At 45.8% G+C, this 19,798-nt stretch overlaps 1 protein-coding gene across 1 annotated transcript in view; it reads right to left on the reverse strand.

The window, feature by feature from the left end:
- LOC116737007 (nucleolar protein dao-5) overlaps positions 1–19,130 on the reverse strand; it is a 73,557-nt gene extending 54,427 nt beyond the window's left edge. Inside the window, exon 1 of the mRNA XM_032589946.1 lies at positions 18,887–19,130. Coding sequence (XP_032445837.1) covers positions 18,887–19,036 — 150 coding nt within the window. The 5' untranslated portion in view covers positions 19,037–19,130. The remainder of the gene's footprint in view (positions 1–18,886) is intronic.
- Positions 19,131–19,798: the final 668 nt, after the last annotated feature.

The following is a 19,798-nucleotide window of genomic DNA, read 5'->3' on the forward strand; positions in this document are numbered from 1 at the left end:
AGGTCTTCTCAGCAGCTGCGGTGAAGGTTGAATGGCTCGCAGGCACACGGCAGCTCTCTCTTATGCAGAAGTAGGCTCCTCCTTCGGGGGGAGGGGCTGGTAGTTCCTCCTTTTGCAACGACACAGTGCTTTTAGCCACGCCTCCAGGACGATTTTGCCGATGAGTATTGCTACGGCGACGCCCAGGAGACCTAAGAGATATGGCCATAGCAGGCTCAAAGCACTCATCAACCATTGTTCAACAATGTTGAGGCCTTCTTCCACCACATGAGCAACTTCTTCCGCAACCTCAGAAATAGCGGCCACCAATGTTGCCCCCATAGTCTCGTACCAGTAACAGTCATGTTGATCAGAGCCTTCTCCACATTTTTGCCAATTCTCCGTAGTGGTGGAGCAGGTGAGATTGGAATACAACAGGTTAGGTCCTACCCATTCGAACCCTGAGTCGATGTTGCCATTACACAGACTTTTTCGGAAAGCATGTCCTTCGGCGATGGCTATAAGGGAATTGGGAATGAACGGAACGGGAAGGCCAAGGATGTTCTTGCGCTTTTGGAGATGATATCCTAGGATTGCGTCGGTGCACGTCCCTCCGCTCACTATTGCCCTTCTCCATGTTCCATTGAATTTTCGCCAAGTGACTTCGGAAGAGTGAGTGTCATACTCATCTGCATAGTGGTCTTTGCAGTAGCTTTCCCAGCCTCGAAGCTGTTGGCAGGGTCTTCTGGCTAAACCTATTACACATTCAAGGACATGTCTTGTGTTGTTTTTACAAGTCATGCGCCAGGGTCTCGGGCTGACGTAACTGTCAGGTCTCCAAAAAATCCCAGGCCAAATCATGCGTTCCTTAGAGTAGACTGTAGCAATGTACTGGTACTTTACCCAGTAGTTTGTTGATTCTGTAAGGCATGGTGTTACCCAGGCTTCAAACTCATGTTGTTGGAGTCCCCACCACTCGTAGTCCCATTTTCGATAGTAGTCCTCGTACCAGGCTCGTAGGGCCCATTTAGCCGTAGGAGCTTTTTCAGGATCAGGGCAATTATACCTCCAGGTAGAGTGCAAAGCATTGCCAACCTGCCAGAGGTCGCACCGTGGCGATGAGAGGGTTTTCTTCCAACAGGTGTCATTCAGGCTCTCAAAAATTCTTTTGGCGACACACTTGTCAATTTTAGCGAAGTCGTCTTTAGGAGCGTTTAGAAGGTCATCGGGAGTTGGAAGGAGTTGTGTACGCAAGTTGGCAATGTGTAGCTCATCTAACCCAGTAAGAGAGCGCACTGTGCCCTCTGGGAAATCTCCCATAAAGAACGTTTGGTCTTTGGCTATGTATGTCCATGGGAATGTGTTGTTCAGCCAGGTTTCAATTTCTGTACGGTGTGGACGTGTAGAGTGCCAAAAATCAGCCCAGTACTCTTCTATGGCTGATACTATATAATTCTGTCCTACACATTTCACGAACTTGTTCCAGAGGCAAGGATTTAACCAACGAAAGTGGTGGTTGTAGCAGTGCTTTTGATCGTTGTCATACATAAACCGTCTAGGTCCTTGCCTGATCAGATATGCCGTTATGTTAGTCAAAGTATCAGGTGTAGGCGACGTCATTGTGTTAACTGGAACAGTACGTCGGGAGGCATTTCGAAAGGTCCAGTTTCCCGGTGGTGCAGTTGGGATGGTGTCATCCACCCTGCAATTCAGGTGATAATCTCCCCAAAACTCCTCTCGGGGAAGCCAGGCTCGACAGCCTGAGGACCTGTGTGGGGCTGGGTATACTACTTCGGTATCCCAGTACCCCTGGTTTGGTAACAGTAGCAGTGATCGACAAGCCATGTTGCAATGCCATTCTGGCATACCTCGATCCGGGTGAATCCAGTTGCATCTGACGGTCCGTCGCTCTTTGTTTTGCAGAACCCGTATCCAGCAGAGCACTCCGGTGTCGAGGAAGTCATAGTTGTAGATCTCCCAGGTGCGATTCAGAAGGTCGTCCAGAGTGGAGTCGTTCAATCCGAAAGCTCGGCGTTCCACGTACTTTTTACCGTTGTCTTTGGCGAACAGTCCGGTTCGATTCTGGACAGAAGTTTCGTTGTCCCATGGTACAAAAATAGCCGTGGTGTTTGTGTTCCAACAATTGAAGTTAGCGTACTTGGAATGTCCGTAGGTGACTCTTGTATGCGTAAGATACCACGGTCCAACTCCGATGAAGTAGAAGATAGTAGCAAGAACAGCAGCAGCAAACAGCAGGGCAAGGAGCGTTGGCAGCCCTTTCAGGCATAGGGATTTTCCGGTTATCGTAGTCGTCTTCCGTAGCAAAGGTTTGTTAGAGGTTTCCGAGTCGTCGTCAGTGTTAGTAGAGCTGTCTGATTCCGATGTAACATCCAGCAACTCCGGGTCTGTAGGCCGGCGCTTCATGCCGATAGCATCCATCTTGGCCAGATTAGTGCTTCTCTGGGGTCTGATGTATCAGGCTTTGCGCAGACTTTCCTCAAAGCCTTGAGGTGGCCCTGGTTGGCAGGGTTCTTTCCAACCCGTCTGGTGGCTCTTCTCTGCTGCAGGGCTGTAAGTATGGGAGAGGGGTAGGGTAAATCAGGTTCCAACCCCCTCCACACCCACTTCCAGTGGAACACCCTCCAGTAGTCCGGGCGAGGAAACGGGCCTTGGGCGGTGCCAGTTTTCAGCGCCTGGTCATACCAGGATTCGTGTTTGTACCCTATTGGGGCAGGCACTGAAATGTAGGTGTACAATGATTGTCCATGCAGAGTTAGCCTGGTGCGGTACCCCCAGGATGACGGAGTATAAATCCTCTGGTGTGGTGGATTGGGGTAGACCCTGTCAATTTCCAATTTCAATGGAAGCTTGGTGTTATTAAATATATAACATTCTGGATTCGTTTCCCTCTGTATTATGGTTTTCGCCATGCTTGGTGATGTGGTCCAAATGATCATGTCATTAACTGTAACTTCACAATACGGTCCTTGCAGTGGTTCAAGATAATGGGGACCCCACCTAATCCGTAGCTCGATCCCCCGTACCCTGAAATACACTGTATTAAAAGTCCATGGTAGAGATCTTGGACACATAGGGGAGATTGATGCAAAGTTAACCGTGTTTTCAGATCCTCTTCCTTGCCAAGCAGGCGGTGCGGTAGGGATAAATATATGTGGCTTCGTGGGAGGGGGCGTCGTGTATTCTTCACTTTCCTCCACCTGTTTTGTGTTTTGGAAATTGGTGGGTCGGAGATATATGAGATATTTGAGAAAATAGGCCTCGGTAAGCGGATTGGAAACAGTGAAATCTTCTCTTGGCATATCGAGTAGAATGGAGGTGGTAGGGAGTCTTAAAAACGGGCCTCTGTCTGATAGTCCCGATGAGACTCCAACCCCCACTTTGAACAATCTAGTCACAAAACACTGTCTCCCCTTTCGCTTTTTGGGTTTTTGCTGACCTTTAGACTTGACAACTCGTTTTTCTCCTTCCGGTGCGTCCATCAGTTTTGGTTTGTCTTTCTCCATGGAAATGCTAAGGCGAGCTTCTGCCAAGCGTGAGTTTTGGGTTTCTTCTTGGGGGGCTCCGGCTCCGTACTGGACACAGTGGCGTAAGTCTGCTCGTCTGGTACCACTTTGATGGCTGCTCCGACTGAGTAGATCCCTTTATAGGGGACGGTGATCATGCGCACTGACAGCTGGACTTGACAGGAGGTGCTAGGATCAGAGGGCGTGCCCGCCCTGTGAGCCACGCCTCCCGGGTGTTGCAAAACTCCATCCCGAAACTGGGATTCCGCTGTCACCCAGTAGAGGCAAGACTTCTCCTTTGGTCTTACCGCATTGCTGCCCCATCCGTCCACTTCAGTGGTGTAGTAATACATATCTGAGCTGCGCACCCCATCTTCTCTTGGTACATCCGGCAGATCTACTATTGGTATTGTGCAGTCGTTGATGACCTCCAAAATTAGATGTGCCCAGGTGGTCAATTCCCAGGGGCCTGTCCACCCATCGTTAACGGCTTGCTCTCGGGCGTCATCTGGGAGTGCACTGAGCTCCTCGGCTGATGGTTGGTATGCATGAGGCCGATGTACCCGGAAGACCACAGGAGAGTGGTTGGCATTCAATGGTGGAAATGACAGGGAAGCTCTAGCAGCGTCATACGGCCAGGCGGCTTGAACAGAATCCCACAGGACATCATGCGGTCCTTCTTCCCTCCTCCACACCCATGGGTCCAGTTCTTCTGGAGTGTTCGGAGGAGCGGAAGGTCCTGGTAATATTATCGGTATGGGGCTCCCATAGTTCGATTGCACTCGCCCGTAGGTTCTGTAATACCGCAGCGAGCTGTAGAACCTTGTCACTTGCCATCCTTCAGCTTCGCCTGTCAGTGTTACCTCTCCGCTCCTTAGCTGTTCCTCACACACAGGACAGTGGTGTAGCTCATTTCCATTCCACGTGCAATAACAAGTTCTTGGTTCTTCCTTGAGCCACCCCCATTGGGTTTCCAACTTAAGCCGGGGCAGGTAACCCACTCGGCAGTTCCCACAGATTGTATTGTTCAACACCGTGACCGGGGAGACGCGAAGGTGTTGTAGCATCTCTGCGGTAGCCCCCTGGTGCCTTGGCTTCTCACGGCCTGGTCCTTCCCAGATAATGGGGAGATGGTGGTCCGTTAAACAAACCGGACAGCCGCTTTTAGCTTTCCCCCAAACCAGCATCTCTCTCTCCTCCGACAGGACTCCATTTTTAGCCCAATCCAATTTCTTCAGGGCTCGTCCTGCCCAAATCCCTGAAGGTGTTCTTCTAACTACAACCACCCCTTTCACGGTGGCCAGTCCGAGATAGGGTGGAATGGTACATGATTCACTGGCCATTTCACCGGCTTCTGTTTCACTTTAGTCAGGAACCGGCTTGAGCTGCTCAACTCCTTGGATCCCTTTTCTTTCCAGCAATACTGTGTTCCTGTCCAGTACTTGCTTGACGATGTCAGTTGTGTCAAACTTGGGTTTCACTGCTGCATGCACAGGTTGCTCTCTTGCTTTGACCCACACGCGCTGTCCCTCTCGGAATGGCACTCTGGGCGTCAGCTTCTCCTTTTTGTCGCTGGAGCCCCGCCCCACTTCCTTCGTGGTGAACGGCCGTTGGTTGAGTTCCATCGCAGGGGCGGGTCTTTCGGCTCTGCTTCTGTCATTCAGGGCCTGCCCTATTTCCACCGCTTGGGTGCTCCAGCTGTTGGTGTTAGCATTTTTAGCTATCCAGCTTTTCACTAACCCAATGGCTCGTTCCACCACTCCGTTAGCTTGTGGGGTGTAGGGTGGCGAGTAAACTCGTATTACTCCATACTTCTGACACCACTGGTCAACCTGTGAATTACGGAAATGAGTCCCATTGTCCGTACGCAGCTCTTTCGGGATTCCCAGGGCACTGCATACTTGTTCCAGCATGCCGACAACACTATTGCCGTTCGCTTTCCTGGCTGCTTTTGTAGTTACAAACCCCGACATAGAATCCACCAGCACTAAGAGGTACTTTTCACCTCTCCTTCCTGTTATCCCCATGGGACCTGCAACATCCATGCAGACTGAGCCCCAGGGGACCGTGCTTTTGATGGACAACCCATCCATCCGCTGCCCTCGGCGACCTGCGTTGTATTGACCACACACCTCACAGTCCCTTAGCACGCGTTGGACTTGTTTCACTGGGATCCAAAGGTCTTGCTCCTCCAGCTCCTTACGGGTAGGTCGTACGCCTGCATGTCCAAGGGCCTCATGCACGCTCCGCACGACCTCGACCACGTACTCTTCTGGGACCTCCCGTCCTCTGGGAGTACTGTCCCACTTCTCGGTACCGACAAAGACGATCTTTCTTTGTTGGACATAACAGTCCACTTCATCATTCCCACGCCAATGAGCTCCCTCATGCGTGTGTGCTCTTTGATGCTCAACATCTATCTCCAACTGCAGTTTTAGCTCAGCAATCTTTTTCCACAAGTCCTTGTGTGCCACCGGCTTGCCCTTTGCTGTCTCGAACCCATTTTCTTCCCATATGGCCAGGTCCTCTCTAAGGGCCTGAGCACAGTAGTAACTGTCGGTGACTAACCTGGCACTTTTGATTTTCCTTTTCACCAGCTCCAGCAATCCTTCCAGTACTGCCGTCACTTCTCCGGCTTGAGCGCTACCGGGGGCTTTTCCTTTCTGACGGCATTTCTCTTTGCCATCCTGCTTCAGAATAAATCCCCAGTATGCCGACTGGTCGGACCCCTTTCTGGATCCATCGGTGTAGATTGTCCATTCCGGTTGTCCTGGCTTCTCAGGTGTTTCTTGTGGTTTTTTCTTACTGGTGGGTTGTGCTGGCCCAATTTCAAGCTCCGGGTCCAGCAAGATGTCCTCCCATCTTCCCCACCGAGTATTGGTTGCTTTAGTACTTTCCACAGTCCCTCTTCTTAGGTACTTGTGAACTTGACTTTGTGTGATGACTTTAACTGGTTGTCCTTGTGCTAAATCCTTCAGCACGCCCCAATATCGAGCTAACACCGCTAGCTCCTTCTCCTCCTGCGGGTATTTCTTTTCAACAGAAGTTAGGGTGTAACTCCATAGGGTAACCAAGCCTCCATTTTCATTACTCACTTTGATCATGGCATCGTCATTCTCGCAGCTGATCTCTGCCACCAGTCTTTCTGATAAACTTCTTGGCTCCAGCCTCACGGCTGCTTGAATGGCCCTTCTCAGTTCCTCTAGGTTCTGTTGATTGGCTGCTGTCCAAACCCAGGGTCTTTTTCCGTCTTTCTCATCGTCCTCACTTTTCCTCAGGCAGTGGTACAAGGGTTTGGCATATTTCTGATAGTTGGGCACATGGTCTCTGACATAGTTGCACAATCCCAATATTTTCTGTAGGTCATTTTCCGACTGAGGTGGTTGAATGTTCGTCAGCTTTTCTCTGTACCCATCAGAGAGTCCTAAGTCCGACGTGACTTCGAAACCCAGATAGTTCACTTGGAACTGTCCAAATTGACATTTCTTGAGGTTTAGTTTCAGACCTGCCTTGGTGAGGTTTCCAACCACTTTTTGTAGTCTCTCTAGGTGTTCTTCTTCTGTGTCGTCAGCGATAAAAACATCATCAATGTACACAGTTGCACCTACGTCCCCCAGTACCTCCATCACTGCTGACTGGAACACATTTGGGGAGTTCTTGTAGCCCTGGGGTAACCTTTGCCACACATAGCTTTTGCCTTTGTGGGTGAATGCAGTTTTACCTTGCGACTGTCTGGCGAGGCGTAGGGAGAAAAATCCATTAGCTAGGTCGATGCAAGACTTGAACTTCTTGACTCGAAGAGTTTTCAGCGCTCCTTGTGGATTGATTAGACTGGCTCGGTTTGCTATTGTTCTCCGATTCAGGGCCTTGAAGTTGATAACTGGCCTCCAACCCCCTCCAGCCGATTCAGGTTTCTTCACCGCCTGGATGGGGCTGTTGGTGATCGGGTTGAGTTCCTCTCTGATGATCTCTAGGGCACTCAGTTCCTTCACGATCTTGTCCATCTCCTCGACGGCTCCTGGGTTCAACGGGTACTGCCGAACAGGTGGATGAACCCCACCTTCGATGTGATGAACAAACTTTGGGCCCAAATCTCCACAATCGTTCTTGAACCGTGCCACCTGCGCCGTAACGATGATCTCACGCAGCTTCTCTTTCCCAGCCGGGGAGAAGTCACTCTCTTCAAGTTTCTGTTCTGTCACCGTTAGTATGTCGACCGGCTTGTACCAGTCTTGCTTCTCTGATCCTGTTTGGGTCGGGCCGACTTTCACCAATCTTGCTTTCAGGCTTGTCAGCCTTCGCTCCAGTCGGCGATGTGTGCCTTTCTTTTTACTGAGTTCGTCTAAGTCTTTTACTGTGAGGAGATTGTAGGGACCTTTCACCCACACTACTCCTTTCCAGGTCCCATACGGCATTTCTTCTACTTTTCCATTAGCAAACTGAACCTTTAGGTGTCCTGCTGTTTTTAGGTCTTTGCGGGTCATAGACACCTCCGCTCCTGTGTCCACCAGGTAGGGCACTCCTTCCACTTTAGCGTAGATTTCGTCCCCCTCCCAGTAGGCATTTTCTAGAATGACCCGCGACCTGGACGCCATTACTTTGGTGACCCTCCGGCCCCGGCTTTACGGGACTCACGGAGGGCCGTCCTCTCTTCTGGGCTCAATTTCCTATACTCCTCATCTGTCAAGAACTGACCTTTTCCTGGCTGGTTTGATGAAGCCGGAGGGTTGGTCGGTTTCCCTTGTGGTCCTGGTGGTTTCTGCTGGAACGGCCGGTTCCGGAAGTTGGATGGCGGTGCTCCTTGTTGAAACGGTCTGCTCTGGAAGTTGGATGGCGGTGCTCCTTGCTGGAACGGTCTACCCTGGAAGTTAGATGGTTGTCTGATGTTAACCCTTCCAGGTGGCTTCGCCGGCTGGCTGGCCTCCTTCTTCCTTTTGTCCTCGTAGTACTGCTGTTCCAGGTCGAAGCCTTGCACTGCTACATCCATCTGAGCGACCGTCGTGCTTCTCACTGGCAACTTCACGAACACGATCTCTCCTCTGCGTCCTTTGGTCACCTCACGTAATACTTTCACATATCTCGCAGGAGAAATGGTCTGCTTAAGTGTGTGCCAAAGCGGTTCCAATCGGCTTCCCCTGTCCAGCCGTCCTCTGGCCCTCTTCACCTGGGACTCTTCATCATCCATGTCCTCCAACACCAGCCTTTCATAGTTGCTCTGTGCTGAATCTGTTCCCACCATCGGGTCCGAGGTCACGCTGGTCAGCCACAACTTTTTGGCTCCCTCGTGGTTGGTGGTAGACAGCACAGTTGGCCAAACATCTTTCAGATACTCCTCATTGTTTTCGTCTGCGTTTTTACTCCTAATCACTAACCTTAGATTCTTCAGCTCGGCGTAAGCGTCCTGTCCCGTATTAGTGGCAGGTAGCTGAGCTGACACCTCTGGTTGTCTCGCCGGGATCTGCGGTCCTGGCTCCGAAGACGTCGCCTGAGGTTCCTCTTCATCAGCCGACACTTCGTCCAGCTGCTGTTGAGTTTCCCTGGAGTACTTGTAGGCGGCTTTCTTCAGTCGTCGCAGCATCACATCATACATAATTCCAATGTATGCGTTCCTGAAGTTGGTAGTCAGGGAATAGTGTGCTGTCAGGGTGGAGCAGGATGGTGTCATCAGGATGTTGGCCCATTCTCCGATTGTCGCTTCCACCTCGAGCTGCACCCGGTCTCCCAATCTGCTGGCCCATCCTGCCGGGATCTGGTACTCAGTTTGGCCGACCTCGGGTACATACGTACGCCGTCCGTCCTTAGCCTGCACTGGACCCCAGGTCACGTCTCTTGCCAGTCTTTCAGAAGATTTCTCGATGTCAAAGGTTTCCATTTCTTTCTTCTTACCCCGGTGCTGTCCTGTTCGGAGTGTCTTGTGTTCTGCCGGTGGTTGCTTTGGGTCGGAGAAGACACTGCCGTGATCACTTTCCTCTTCTTCTTCTCCAGGATGTTCGATCTCCGGTTGCTCCTCTTCGTCCTCCGAGTCGCTGATGTCCTCATACTGTTGTTGTCGAAGAGGTTCTCTCCCAGGGGAGTTCAGCGGTCGAATCTTAGCTGGTTTCATCGGTCCTTCTTCTTTCGGGACCGTCGGCTGCTCATTCTTGACTCTTCCCACATTGGGTTTTTTCAGTTCACTGCGGTTCTCTTCAAACGAGAACTCCTTAACGTACCTTGCTGCGGAGGACCCTGGTTCAACAGGTGCCTCCTTTATTTTTATCCTGGGTGGCTGCACGGCCTTGACTTTACCTTTCTGGGTGGTGTTTGAAACCTCACTCTGGGGAATTTTTAAGGGATATTTCCTGATCTCTTGTGATGGATGGCTAATGCGGCATTGCTCCTCCATCTCAGCCGCCAATTGCACCCCTCGCTCAGTGCGGAGTCGATGCAGACGGGGGTCCACCACCACCACCACCTCTTTGAACACGAAGAAATGACTGTTGGTCCTGGTTATATTCACCACTCCGCTCTCTGCAATCGACCTGGCGGTGTCCCTTGGTAAGTCCGGTGATCTCAGTCCCTGCACGCTCACCATTACTCTTCTCATGCTTTCGTTGCTGGCCATCACTAGGCCCCGCTCGAGTCCGTGCCACATCTTCTTCCGATATTCTTCTAGACTCTCTCCTTTTTGGTATACGCCAATCGGGACTAGGATTACCGCGCCATAAGGGAGACCGTAGCCTTTCATTATTATTACGTCTCCTCGAGTTGCTGGACTACAAGAGGCTTCCAGCAATCTTAAATCCGCTTTGTAACATTTTCCTGCCTGGTCCTTAAGGTTGCGACGGAAGTTTTTGTTGTGGATCTTGTATCTGTCATCGGTGAACACAACTAGTCCATCACCCTCAAGATCCCATATTCCTCCAATAAACTGATAAATCATGTGTCCGGATTGCAGCCTTATGCTGACGGCCCCTGGTGGTATTTCGGCCAATTCTCGGGCCACCCTCCAGGTGTCCGATTTCTGAGTCTTCTTCTTGGGGCGGCCGGGGCCCCACTGCTCCTCGTCCGATTCCTCTTCGTCCTCGTCGGAACTGCTGGCCGCTGAAGTTTTCGTAGGTGGCTGTGGAGGCCTCCTCTCCGTGCTGTGGACTCGGGGATGAAACCCGAGCTCCGGGTTCCGTTGAGGGGACCATTCCTTGGCTGCCTCCTCCCACTGCTCCTCTGTGAGTCCGCCGACGAGCGCTCCCTCGGGGTCGTCCTCATTGGCCGGTGCAGGTGGGATGTCCTCGTTCCGCGATGGACCCGGTGGAGCTGAGGGACCCTCGTCGTTGTCGTTGCTGCTGTCGTAGCTGTCACCGCCGTCGTTGTCGTCGCTGCCGCCCGTCAGGTCTATCAGAACCCTCGAAGGTTGCTTCTGCTGGTGGGTCGGTGTCGTGGCTCTGCTGGGCAGTTGGGATGGAGCCTCGGCCACCTCCGACTCTGCCCTGTCCGGGGCTCGCTCTTTTTCCTTAATCTCCTTGTATAACTTAAGTCTCTGCAGGGCTTCGTTATATTCTTGAAACTTGCGCACCCCCTTGGCAAGATGGTCTACTAGAATCCCGTCAATGCCCGCTGCCAATGTAGCGGTTTTTACTACGCTGTCATACTTCTCGGAGGGACTGTAAACAGTCCGCAGCTCACCAGCTTCCCACTCTTCAAGGAGCTTGGCGAACCATTCCAGCCATTCTTTAACCTCCGTTTTCCTAGCAACCTTCACCGGGCATTTGACGACCCCCAGACGGTGACCGTGTCGAAGCTGGGTGCAAAAGTATGTCCGAGTTTGCACTAAGTGCTTCATCATTCTCTGGGCCACCTCCTTGTCGAGGGTGTAGTGGGATTCATAGAAAGCTTTCTTGTTTATCTCAGTCCAGGAATCCAATCCATCACCGAGCAATATCAGCTTCGCAGGAATTTGTGATATCGTGGATTGGGAAAGACTAGGTCGATGACTCTCCTCGTCTCGGCTGATGTTGCTCGCCCCTTGTTCCATTGCCGGCCCTTGCAGGGGATTCAGTTCCCCTCCTTCTTCGTCTTCACTCATAGTTGTCTTTGTCTTCGAGTCGCCTATCCCCCAAAGCCTCTCTTTGCGCTTTCGAGTAGGGATGGGTCCAGGCTGTGTTGGCTACTGGCTTCACTGTCTGGATCTGGTCATTCTATCCTCAGTAGAAGCTTTCCCTCACCTGTATGCTATACAGTTACTGCGAGGGTTGTGACTGATGGCCTTATCCGTCACCACTAACTCTCTTCCCTAAGAGTTAGCAACCCAAGTGAGCTATTCAGAGTCTCACATCTGTTTTTACTGACTTGGTGTCTTTGGGGCCCGCCTACTCAGTTGTGCGCCGCCCCACGTTGGGCGCCATGTAGGTTATCCTGCAATAGTCAGCCCCGCCCACTCCTCACTACTCCCCAGGGCTGCCTACTGACCAGTTCTCCGTCTAACAGGTCCGGAAAATCTCTGAGTCCTGGGTATTACCCTAAGAGTACTCTATAAGAGATAATCTATTTAAACTGGTAGCGAAAGTGACTCGTCTAGCTCTAACTACCTCCAATCCAGAAGTTATGACCCTTTACAGTTAAGAAACAATCAGCTGAGTAGCCCTCGCAGCTGCATAATTCCAATAACCACTTCTGTTAACGGTAGCCCACTTTCTAAATCATAACTTGCACTTGGAACCGGCTAGATTATGTTTAGTGACTTAGAGGTAAGTCCCAGGGTCATTATTTACTCTCACCAAAGGAAATTATGAAGCCTCCTATTTACTGGAATCATGTACATTAGTTTTACCTTGATTAAAAGAACTGGACAAAGATTAAATGACTCTATTAATTCCAATGTCCACCAACCTCATTAGAATTTTGTGGTATAAATTTATTAAGCAAGCTTAAGCAGGGATATGCGACATACAAATCAATTATCAATCGTATATAGATCAAAAACAGTGTAATAAAATTTACATGTACAATCCCACTACTCTGTCTCCTTTCCCTAAGAATTAAGTCGCAAGTTCTGAAATGGAATTTCAATGAGCAGATTCAACTCATACCCAGACGATGATGGATCTTTTGGCAACAGGAATTTCTTGCATCCTTGGTTGAGGTCTTTGTCTCGTGTGAAAAAATCCTCCTTAGAAAGGAAACAAAGCAGAACGGGTCTGAATCCTTTTTGCAAGACCCAGTTCTTCCTCCTTGTGGGACCTTTGTCCTTCCTCCAAGTCCTGCTGCAGAGTTTGAAAGTACTGAGTTGAGACGAGACCGTCTGTCAAATAAAGAACTAGAGATGGGGCAACGGGACCCAGTCCTTTCTTCGCGGTGTGAAGTCTGAGCTTCCCCGTAGTTCTGAAGTGCGGTCCGTGTTTTAATCTGCTCCTGCATGCTATTGCAGGTGTTGTCTCTTCTTCTCCGCCGCCGGACTGGGAACGGTTGGTTCCTCTTTTCAGCCCCTTTTTATGCCTCTCCTCACCATGTGTGTGTATGGGAAGGTTTGGCCTACGTGACTTCCTTCACGGCCGCTGTCTCTCATGAAAAAGTCCCCCCCATTTCTCAACCTGCCTGCTGACCACAGTGGAAGTTCCCGTACTTCCCCTTTCTTCCTGTGCTTCTTGGCCATCTGTTCAGAACTGCTTGCGACATTTCCTGTTTTCAGGGCTGTACTGCACATTCGTCTTTTCTATATTCTATAACTCACTTTATCTATTAAAACTCAGTAAACACATTCAACTTGTTGTTAAATTGATTTCAGACGATTATAACTTCATATTCATTGACAATAAATCACATCTTTTCCTTGTTGTTAATCATTAACATAATCATTACATATTTATCATTACAAATCATCAATCAGAGATTCTTTGCAGAAACAAATCATTACAGATCTTTACAGAAAGTTATTGAGTGATTACTTATATTCATGTTATTCAGACCTATTCAACTTAATTAACTTTTAATCAAACTACAGGATTACTTTATTTCTTCCAAGCCATTATGCATCTTTTTCTGCGTGTGCCTGGAAAGATCTCATACCCTTATGCCAGTTTTCTTGACACACCAATGTCACAAACTATTCTGTCCTAGAAGCCGCTTTAATTAGAGACAAAGTAATAATGACAGACAGCAAAAAGCCGAAGTGAATTGGAGGATAAATCACAAACTTTCACTTCTTTTTAACCATATTTTGACGGCTCCCAATCAGCCAGTAATAAAGTAATAAAGTATGTTTAGGCATTTTGTCAGCAGCAGCCTGATCTTATAAGTAAAAAGTTGTAGATCTACAATATGTCCATGCTTGTTCATATTGCATGTTTCCATGTTCTGTATAAGGACAGGACAGAAAGAAAGCAAAACTGAAGAAAGAAAGAAAAACTTCAAAATGTTTGAAAAACTTAAACTTAAGATTAAAACGAATAGAAGAGATGAATGAAGACATTCAACGTTACTAGAAACATTAAAAAAAAAGTCTTTTATGGTTCTAGTATGTCAAATTTTAATGTTTATTGAATATGTTTCTCTCTAAGAAAAACAGTCCAGGCATGGACTTGGACACTTTACGGTTGTTTCTGAGCAATTTCTGAAAGGGTTGAGGCTGCAAGTCAACCCACCACTCCTCTGAACTGACAAGAGTAACTGTAATCTGATTACTTTTCTTAGGGAATGAAGAAAGTAAGGGGTTACAATTCCATAAAAATTTTATTACTGTTACTTAACTGCATGCATACTAGGACTGTAAGCACAAATAAATAGTATTTTATATGGTGGAGTAGTTAGAAATGAAGCTCAACAGATTTTCTTAAAATACGCAGAACAGGTTTTAATATATTTAACAAAATTCATTAATAAAAGATTGTTGCATTTCATAAAATTTTTGGTGATTCAATAGGTATGAAGTTAAAAGAGTGAAACAAAATGACCCAGTTTCATTTGAATACATTTTATTTGATGGAATATGAAGAATAAAAGGTTTATTGCTTATTTAGATTGTGCATCGTTTATAGTAATGAATTACATTTAAAGATGATTACTTATGTAACTGGATTGCTGTCTTGTGGAAGTAATTAGTAACTAATTACTATTTCCAAGTTGACAGATGGTCACTGCGACCAGATCGCTGTGGGATTTTTGGGAGAAAACAGACTGGGATCACCATCTCAAATGATGCTTTTCAACTTTTCCATTTCCTTGAAAAAGCATCAAAACACTACATTTTAAATCAAAACATAACGTTAGAGGTTTTGCCTCATCAGCTCAATCACAGCTGAATTAATTGATGGAGTTGCTCTGTCTCTGATGTCCTCACTTGACCCATCATCTCCAAAAGGAGACATAATCCCACAGAGAGTTCACCTAAAGTGATTGCTGCTCCTTTTTTCCTGCTCAATCCAGATGATGAGATTAGGGAGATTCCTGGCAGATGGGGTTTCCACCGTGTATGTGTCAACAGGATGCATCCCCACTTTTAAGACTTCATCTCGATCTGGTGAACGCAGAGCAGGCTCCTCAGGAAGCTGCCAGTTTAAGCCGGCAGCGGAGGGGAAATATGGTCAAATATGGCCGGCGTTATCAATAATGAGTAGGTGGGAAAGGGGCAGATCAAATTACCAATTTAGAAGTAATCACCAAAGTGGTTGCTGGTTTGTGTTATCCACTCTGCTTTGTCCTCTGTGGTGATTCCTGCTGCCATCTGTCAGTCTTTCTCAGGGGAGTCCTTCCTTTTTCTCCTGAGCTCCACACTGGATGTTTTATTAACTCCGTTTCACCTGATTACACCCTGCCTGGGAGTCGGCGCTCATTAATAGGCATTTAATCAATGTTTAATTAAGGTAGCAGGCATAAAACACCAAGCTGAAACACTGAGTTGGGGTCAGATGTAAGGACGCACAATAAGTACATGATTCCAGGTTCAAACCTTATGAGCAACTTTCTGCTTAGTGGATATATTATTGAACTGAAATCCATCTTAAATAGCAAACTCTTAACATTTTCATGTGTATTTCCCTAGAAACTGTAAATTTTATGTGACCGCAAACAGACTTTAGAAGAACATGGACGTCTCACAGCAGTTCACTGATTAAGAAAACATTTATGCCACTGTCTAGAGAAGCAGCATTCAGCTATGCACCACAAATCTGGAACAAACATCTAGAAAACTGCAAAACAGCCGAAACACTGAGTTCCTTTAAATCAAGGCTAAAAACCCACCTGTTTAGAGTTGCTTTTGAAACATTATAAATTAAGCATAATCAATATTTTGATGTGCAACGACTCCGCTTGATAATGTGTTCTATGAATTTGTATTTTTTTGTGTGTTTTTATGATGTAAAGCACTTTGAAATACCCTGTTGCTGAAATAATCTATACAAATAAACTTTATTGATTGATTTATATTATTTAGAGAAGCAGCATTCAGCTTCAATGCCCCACAAATCTGGAACAAACCTCTAGAAAACTGCAAAACAGTCAAACCACAGAGTTCCTTTAAATCAAGGCTAAAAACCCAGCTGTTTAGAATTGCTTTAAAAACACGTTTAATGGAACGCCTTAAGTTTTGTGTTTTTATGACACAAAGCTGCCTTGTTCCTGAAATTTACAATACAAATAAAGCTGATTGATTGATTTATGGTTTAAATCAATCAATTTTTAGAGTTGTTGAGCAATCGGAGTCGACAACGTCTCAATCAAGTACTTCACTGTCTTTGCATTGTCTGACTCCATTAAAAGTGACAGACCTGTTTGCTGCAGCCATTGTTTAATTGCAGCTGTCTTGTTCTGGTGCAGAATTATGACGCATGTCTCAAGTCAATAGCCAATAACTATGTTTCCATTACAAATGTGAGCATAAGTTGGTCAATATTCCACTAATATCAAACCCGCCTCCCCCACAATTTCACAATTGTGGCATTTCCATTAAACAAGAAATGTAATCAAAATCACATGTGAATAAGTTTGTTAATGCGATAAGTCATGTAAAAAAAAAAAGCTGCACCATCGTCCTTCAACAACTTCCTGCCGTCTTCTTCGTCATTTCCACCAGTAGTAACATACGGTTGTTGGTAACATGACAGGCGTGATGGGAAAAAAGTGTTTCCATTGAGGTTTTGCAGTATACATAAATTTAAAAACAGCAGGAAAACCACCTCATCCAAATAAAAAAAGGTTTTTCTGGAAAAAATTTTTTCTAATCTGGAGTGTTTCCATAAGGCAAATTTACTTTCATATTTCCAAATTGCTCAATTTTACGGTCAATGGAAATGCATCTAATGATGTAAGAGTCACATAAAATATGACATGGCCATTCTGACTGCAGAAAACTATTGGAAAAAATGGTTTGGCTCACATGATGTGCTAAATTAAAAAGGAGCTTTGCATGTGTAGCAGAATTTCTACTTGAAACTTCCAACACATATTATTTATTCTAAGTTTGAACATAACAGTCTTTTAGAAGTGAATAACTAGAACTGCATGAGGTCAGGAAACAGAAATTGAGTCCAAAGAGATGACACACTCTCCACAGGATGGTGGAAACAAAGCGAAGGAACAAAGCAGCATCCCGTTTAGAATCGACTGATGGAGCTGCTGACTTCTCAATGCGAACAAAAGGCCTGGGTGAACACCTCAGCATGGCTTAGTCCAGGTTACAGCCAGAGACAGAGGAGAAAAGGATAAAATTGAGAGAGAGAAAGCCTGGGGTCAGCCATAATGAGCCATGAATGTGAGCATCCCACCAATCCTGTTTAATGGGGTTCATCCCTGGAAGGTTTCCTGCCCTTCACTGCAAAAACACAAAATCTTACACAGTAGATCTAATTTAATTTTAATTCAAATAACCAAGTACACTTAAAGCTGCATTAGGTAACTTATAATGATTTTTTTAACATATCTGTTGTTTCTTCTCCATTAGCCCATTGAGCAGCGTGTACACTACATTGATTGACAGCGTTAAGACCTTTCTCCTGGATCTGTTTGGTTGTTTTTGATCAGAAGCAGTGCATTCTTGTAAATGGCAAACTTTCAAACTAACATTTGAGCAAGATACAGCAGTTTGTTTTAAATCAGCAATTCCTTAACATTAATGAAAAGGTTCTAGCTCCACTTTCAGATTATTTCACTTAAAATTTTTTTCCCACATTATAAGTGAAATAATAGTAAAGCTTGTATTTTGATCAAATTGGGTGGTAAATAAGTTAGAACGCTGCAAAAACACCTAATTTTACCAAGTATTTTTCGTCTATTCTCGTGAGAATTTATTAGTACACTTAAAATAAGACAAAACTAACTTACAAATAACTTTTCTGCAATATATATCAGCTCATTTTAAGTCAATAATTTGTTGATATTGGTAGAAAAAAGTGCTAGTTAAATTGGAAAATTATTTTACTTATAACAAAACGTTTTTCCAATAAGTAAAAAAATAAATAAAATAAAGCTCTTATTTTTGATCAAATTGGTTAGTAAATAAGCTCAACTACTGCAAAAACACAAAATGTTACCAAGTATTTCTGGTCAATTCTAGTGAAAATATCTTGGTACATTTAAAATGAGACCACACCAACTTACAAGCAACATTTCAGCAAGATATAAAAGCTGGAATTAAGTCAATAACTAGCTCATATTGATGAAAATATCTTAGTACACTTAAAATAAGTTACAAGTAACGTATCAGGAAGATATAGCAGCTCATTTCAAGTCAATAATTGCTGTATATTGATGAAAAAGTGCTATTTTCACTGGCAGATTATTTCACTTATAACATAGGAAAATATTTTGTTATAAGTGAAATAATCTCCCATTGAAACTTGTAATGCTTTTCAATCATAATTAAGGAATTATTGAATTAAAACAAGCTCATATTTCTTGCTAAATAGTTACTTCACATTAAATGAGACAAAACTAATACATTTGAATGAGAATCTGGTTCAGATTTTGTATTTTTGCAGTGTTCCTCACACCGGCGGTTCTGTGCGCACACGTTGGGGTTCGGGTCAGGGGGCTGCAGGGACTCTGTGACCCTGAAATGAGCCGGGGAGCCCTGCTGATAGGACAGAGCTGCTTTTCTGCTTTAATCTGCAAGCAAGAGGATCAATATGGTGACTATTGGTGGTGAGACTGTGTGCAGGGCAAAGCGGGTCCAGCCATTTAAGATGTCTCACAGGGGGCTGGCGCACCCTGACAAAAGCACAGCTCTGCTGCCACAATGACCCGGGAGACACTGGCACATCGGCGACTAACCTACTTAACATTCATTAGCTTCAGCGAGGGGGACAGATGCTCTGGACCGTCTCTCTCATGTTCTCGACATGGGGCTCATTTGACGTGTCTTATATTCAGGATGCCGAGTTGTGGAGGAAGACCTGGGTGGGCATGGAGGGACTCACCCTGTGCGGCCCGCGGCGTCCAGAGCCAGAGCAGTCGGGTCGCCTGGCAGGTAGAGACAGAAGCCTCCTCGGATGCTTGAAATCCTGATTTCTGCTCCGTCGGCGTTCAGACAGAAAATCCAGAGCTCCTCTCCTTTCAAAAGAAGACATATCCAACGAGTTCTAGTCTTTACATTTTTACGCTTCTGTACACATAAATATACTTCAATCTTTTGACTAATATTCCCTTCTGGTTTAAAAGTGAAAGAGCAGAGTGAACTCTCTCTGTGGGAGGCTAAACATGCAGACCTTTTTAAATAATATTCTGTTAATAATTACCATTCAGACTCTCAAGCCTGTTTCCCTGAACATTAAGTAACAAAGGTTGGGCCTCTGACAGAGATGGCAGTAACTAGTTTTGAAAAATAATGTACCTTGAGTAGTATTTTTACTTTGGTAATTTAACTATGAATTATCACTACTCCTACTTGAGTAAACTTTCTGTACGCTTTACCCACTGTTAGTAACTTCACTGAATGAAGAACTAGCTTGTTTTAAGCAAAAATTAATAAGGTTTCATATGTTTTATATGAAAAGAAACTGATTTTGATTTTTGTTTTTTGTTAGACGAGTACTAAGGACATGCTAACAAAATAAAAAAATGTAATTAAATTATAAAGACAGAGTTGTTACGAGAATAAAGTCAAAATATTACATTATTCTCAAAATATTCACTTAATTCTCATTATTTTGACTTTATTCTCATATTACTTTATTTTTGTAATATTACGACTTTATTATAGTAATACTATTTTCACTTTATTTTTGTAATATGAGTATTCTTGTAATACTGCAACTTTGTTCTCTGAATTTTAGGTCTATTCTTGTAATACTATAACTTTTTTCTTATAATTTTAACATTTCTTAGTATGC

The sequence above is a fragment of the Xiphophorus hellerii genome, chromosome 17, assembly GCF_003331165.1.
Source record: "Xiphophorus hellerii strain 12219 chromosome 17, Xiphophorus_hellerii-4.1, whole genome shotgun sequence".
NCBI classification, from domain to species: domain Eukaryota; kingdom Metazoa; phylum Chordata; class Actinopteri; order Cyprinodontiformes; family Poeciliidae; genus Xiphophorus; species Xiphophorus hellerii.